The following is a 5,153-nucleotide window of genomic DNA, read 5'->3' as shown; positions in this document are numbered from 1 at the left end:
AGAACCCCTGGTCTAGATAGACTTATTTAAACCTGCAACGTGTGTAATAAATATCAGTTAGGACCTTTGTTAACTGACTTCTGATACATGATGGGGTGTTGCTGACTATGACCGAGCCTGGGGAAAACATTTATAAACCACTAAACATGTGTCATTGTAAAAAATGGGATCAGGAAAAGCTGAGGGGGGGCAAATGCAAATCAATTTATAACTTTTTTGAAATGCGTTTTTCTGGATTTTTTTGTTGTTATTCTGTCTCTCACTGTTAAAATACACCTACCACTAAAATTATAGACTGATAATTTCTTTGTCAGTGGGCCAACGTACAAAATCAGCAGGGGATCAAATTCTTTTTTCCCCTCACTGTGTATATATATGTTGCATAATATACATAAATACACATTTAAATAATAAATCTGAATTTATAGAAATGTGGCCCAATGTAAAATAACATTTAATCTATTAAATTAACAATAGATACATTTAAATCGAGAAAATAATTAGCACCATTAGTTACATGTATTATATACAATATGATGTTCTATGCCATTGCATGTATTACTGTAATTCATTAATCAAATAAAAAGGAGGCAGGGTGGGGTGCATTATTTTTAGATGTACAATTGATGATAATGGCTACAGGCAGGCATTTGGAAAGTATGAGTTGATTCTGTAATTTATTCATATTAAAAGGTCACAAATGTATGCGTACATTTACATTTGCACTTACAAAACCTTGATTAATATTAATTTACACATCATATACACATCACGTATAGCTTTTAATTTTAAACTACAGTATAAAAACCGTTAAATAATTAATTTAAAATGAATATGTATTCGTTTTAAAAATACTAATAGTATCATATCTTATTTAATAATCGGCACCCACTTTACCGCTGGGAAATAATTATTCTACTTTTAAGCGTGTGGATGCAATCTGCGCAGATACATGAGTGTTTGTGCAGCTGAAGGCATTCTTGAATCAGATGTGTGACGTCAAAGTCGCAGAATGCTGTGCGATACGCGAACGTGAGCAGCTTGTCTCGTGCTGCAGTCTTTGCGTGAGTGCAGGACAATGGAGACGTACAAGGTGGGTTTAAAAGAAATTGGTTGGTGTTTCCAAAAACAAGTCTAGGCATAGTATCGTATACGAATGTATTGCAGACAAAATGACGATTTGCAAAATGAAGCATGTGGAAGCTAGTTATTTTGGTTAGTACATTTAGTTTTGTGCAAAATAACTTAATCTGAACCATCTACATTTTTAACTGGGATTAAAAAAATAAAAATAAAACCCCATATAAATTACTAACACTCATGAAGAGGTGTATACTTCCGTGTAATTAGTGTAACAGTCGAATGCATTGAAAAATAGATAAATCAGATAAATAAAAAAAGAACAAAAAGGAACAGAATCAAAACAATCTGATGTATTTAAAATAATAATAACGGTCAATGCGTTAGACAAAAAAAAACATCAAACATTCAAAAAGGTAAAACAAGTGTTTTTTAAAACAATTTCATTAAAAACATTACAATTGTTTTTAAAAACAAATCATATCAATAAGAGAACAAAATGACTCGAGCTCCAGCAGGGGGAGTATCCATACCTGGAGGTGGTATCCCATCATGGGATTCTAAGCTCCCCTAGATCTTGGATTTTCCAGTTCTGAAATCCTATTTATTAGGTTTTTAATTCTCATGATTTTCCAGTTCTTAAAGGCTTCCTTCCTTGCCTTAATGAAGGCAGCTGAGGCAGTGGAAAGAACTGGCAAGAGGCAGGGAAAATGCTGGGGCAATGCAGAGCCCGATTATTTAAACACAGGGGGAAATCAAATTTTAAACAGGCATACAGAAAAAGGGGAATAAAAGCACCAATACACAACCATACAGAATGGGGTGAACAATTACAATGAACACAATATTCATTTAACTTTTACAGCCCTTGAAGAGATGCCCACATATCAATCAGCGGGGCGGCGCTGCCGCTCCTTCTCCGTTACATTAGTAATCTCCATGTATACCAGAGTACACCTAGTGTACTGAACTTTACTTATTTCTCAATAAGTAAATATACTGTCATTACGTTCTAAAAAGAGATTATTTATTCTTGGTTATCAAGTTCTTAAAACGGACTACATGTTAGCACAGTATTGAAACCTTTTACATACATTGTTAATCCCCAGCAACATGTTTTTCATAACATTACTTTTCAGTGTTTTGACAGAGGACGTCATGGCCCTTTTGAAAAAGCCTCAGAAAGCAGAACCTCTGGTAAAGGAATGGGACAGGAAGGCACAGAAAAGTGGATCGAGGCACACGGTTTATGCAGTCAATGGAGATGAATATACAGGGGACTGGCAAGACAACAAGAAACACGGTAAAGAAACCAAATGGAAGCACAACAACATATGACAACAACAATAATAATGTTATTATTATTTTCTCCACCAGTACCTAATTTCATTTTGCTTTAGGCTTTAAAATACTAACATTTACACATAATGATTTGAGGAGAAATCCAAATTATCCCAAGAATCACCCCTGTGCATTGTACTGAGTGTATATAATGGATTTCAGATGTTATGTAGTGGTTATTAAAAAACACTGGGGCTCAGGATTTGGTTAATTGTAAGTTAGGGCAGGGTTTTTGTATTGATACACATAATGAGATCCATGTGAAGATATATACATATAATATTTATTTATTTAATTAGGAAAAGGGACACAAATCTACAAGAAGACAGGAGCCATTTACGATGGGGACTGGGAATGTGGCAAATGGAGTGGTAAAGGGACATTGAGCTTGCCTGATCCCAACACTGGAGAATATGTGAAAGTGTATTCAGGAGACTGGAAGAATGACAAGAAGCACGTGAGTACATCAAGTGTGGTGTCATTGGCTCCTGAGCTTGTCACTTCATTTGTAATATCATTCATCTAATTTATTTCATTCGTCGACTGGAAACAGCCTCATATCAGGCATCTGTAATCAAAACACATTTGAGGCATTTAAGATTCCCTGAGAAACCGTTCTGCCACGGAAATGTAATTGCATGTTTTCGTGTTCTGTGCAGAATGACGTTTGCTGCTCTATTTGTTATTCAGGGATTTGGAACTAACTTTTACAACGAGTCGGCCTACTACGAGGGGGAGTGGAGGAGAGGAGAAAGATGTGGCTGGGGTCGAATGGACTATGAAAACGGAGACATCTATGAGGGAGAATGGCTGGGAGACAAGCATAATGGCCAGGGACTGTTTCAACTTGGTAAGAATGTTATTCAAGCTAAATTACTAACTTCTTTAAGCCTCTTCACAGAATATTAGTAGTGCAAAGCATTACAGTTGAGTCCTATTCTGTCTAAATCAACACTAATCTTAGGTCTAAGGTTTTTGCCTGTCCTCTCACTTGTAAAAATGTCAATTATAATGTAAAAAAGTGCTTTAAGGGAAACTGTCTAGAAGAGCCCAGGGGGTAAAGAGCTGTAGGGCAGGGCAAAACTGAGACGTATCATTTTCAGGATGACTGTTGGAATGTCTCTATTTTTCTACATAAGCTAATGGGAATCGGTATGAAGGCACCTGGAAAGATGGGAAAAAACATGGCCCAGGGAAATTCTTCTACCTCGACAAGGGACAGCTGTATGAAGGGGTTTGGGTGGAGGACATTGCAAAATGTGGAACTGTTGTAGATTTCGGCAGAGAAGGAGCCCCATCCCCTGCAATCTATCCAGTCCCAAAGGTGGGTTATCTGTACATTTACAGGAAACAGCAAGAGCAGTTTGGCTACATTTAGGAAGTGAGATGATCCGGTTTTCATGAGAATGAACATAATCAGGCTGTGTAACGTGCTTGGAAAATGTCCCTGAACCGTTACAGAACTGCAGCCTTATGTATTAATACCCTGCCCATTATGTTACATAACACTAACAGGAAACAGTATAAATGAATGCAACAAGGTTCTGAAATATTAATTTAAAAAGAAACCAAAACCGATATTTGTTTTAAAAATAAATGCTTATATTTCAGAAGTGAATAACAGTAATTGGTGCATTGGGCAGGTTTTTCACCAATTTGTTTTCATTGACCTTCTATTTGAACAACAAAATCTACAATCATGTCTGTATTTCTAGGAAGACACTTGGTTCTATGATTTACTCTAATCTGTGCTGCTTGAATTCATTCATTCCTCTTAAGGTACACTTGGCTGACCCAGTTGCAGTCTTGAAAGCTCAGCCACAGCTTCCAGTGGAACAGGAATGATTTTGTATTAAAGAAGAACAGAAAAAGGTACAGCAACTGAGAGCAGTGTTTATTCTCTAAAGAGCAGACAGATACAAGTTACTGTTGTATGCAAATACATGATTTGCAAAATGCGGTAAGAGATTTCTGTTACTTAAATTATAATCGTATGTGAAACATTGTTCTTTGTGATGTCACTTTTACACTGTTCACATGAGGATTATATCCATTAATGTAAAAAAAAATGGTTTATGAATATCAAATGTTTATAAATTGTATCACATATGTTGCATCTCAAAAGATGGCAGCAAAGTGTCTTCTTGGGAATCAGAAATGTGATACATCGATCAAATGCATTAAACACAAGAAAAATATTTCTCCCAGTTTCATGGAATAAAAAAGAAAATGCATCTTTATGACGATTCTAAAGAATACTGTGTTGTTTACTCCTTCATCCCAGGACACCTAGAGGAGGCCTACGGCGGACATAGTAATCTAGATCAGCTAAGTATCGGTTGTTTTTAGCTTGTTTTATTGTATATATATTGCACCTGCATTCGTAACCTAAGCACGGCAGCTACTATGAGGTGCCGTTAGGGACATAATTCACCCTGTGGTACATACACAACGCATATACTATCTACTGAGACACACACACCATATATATATAAATATATATATATATATAGTGGGGGGAAAAAAGTATTTGATCCCCTGCTGATTTTGTACGTTTGCCCACTGACAAAGAAATGATCAGTCTATAATTTTAATGGTAGGTGTATTTTAACAGTGAGAGACAGAATAACAACAACAAAATCCAGAAAAACGCATTTCAAAAAAGTTATACATTGATTTGCATGTTAATGAGGGAAATAATTATTTGATCCCCTATCAATCAGCAAGATTTC

At 36.0% G+C, this 5,153-nt stretch overlaps 1 protein-coding gene across 1 annotated transcript; it reads left to right on the top strand.

Moving 5' to 3' along the window:
- Positions 1 to 989: 989 nt before the first annotated feature.
- Positions 990 to 4,941, top strand: LOC136712964 (MORN repeat-containing protein 3). The gene is made up of 7 exons (XM_066689812.1): positions 990 to 1,093; positions 2,220 to 2,383; positions 2,721 to 2,878; positions 3,112 to 3,271; positions 3,561 to 3,745; positions 4,201 to 4,293; positions 4,706 to 4,941. The coding sequence occupies exons 1-6, from the start codon at positions 990 to 992 to the stop codon at positions 4,264 to 4,266; spliced, it is 837 nt and encodes a 278-aa protein (XP_066545909.1). The 3' UTR covers positions 4,267 to 4,293; positions 4,706 to 4,941.
- Positions 4,942 to 5,153: the final 212 nt, after the last annotated feature.

The sequence above is a fragment of the Amia ocellicauda genome, chromosome 17 (genome assembly GCF_036373705.1).
Source record: "Amia ocellicauda isolate fAmiCal2 chromosome 17, fAmiCal2.hap1, whole genome shotgun sequence".
NCBI classification, from domain to species: domain Eukaryota; kingdom Metazoa; phylum Chordata; class Actinopteri; order Amiiformes; family Amiidae; genus Amia; species Amia ocellicauda.
This window is presented reverse-complemented; position numbering and strand designations above follow the sequence as displayed.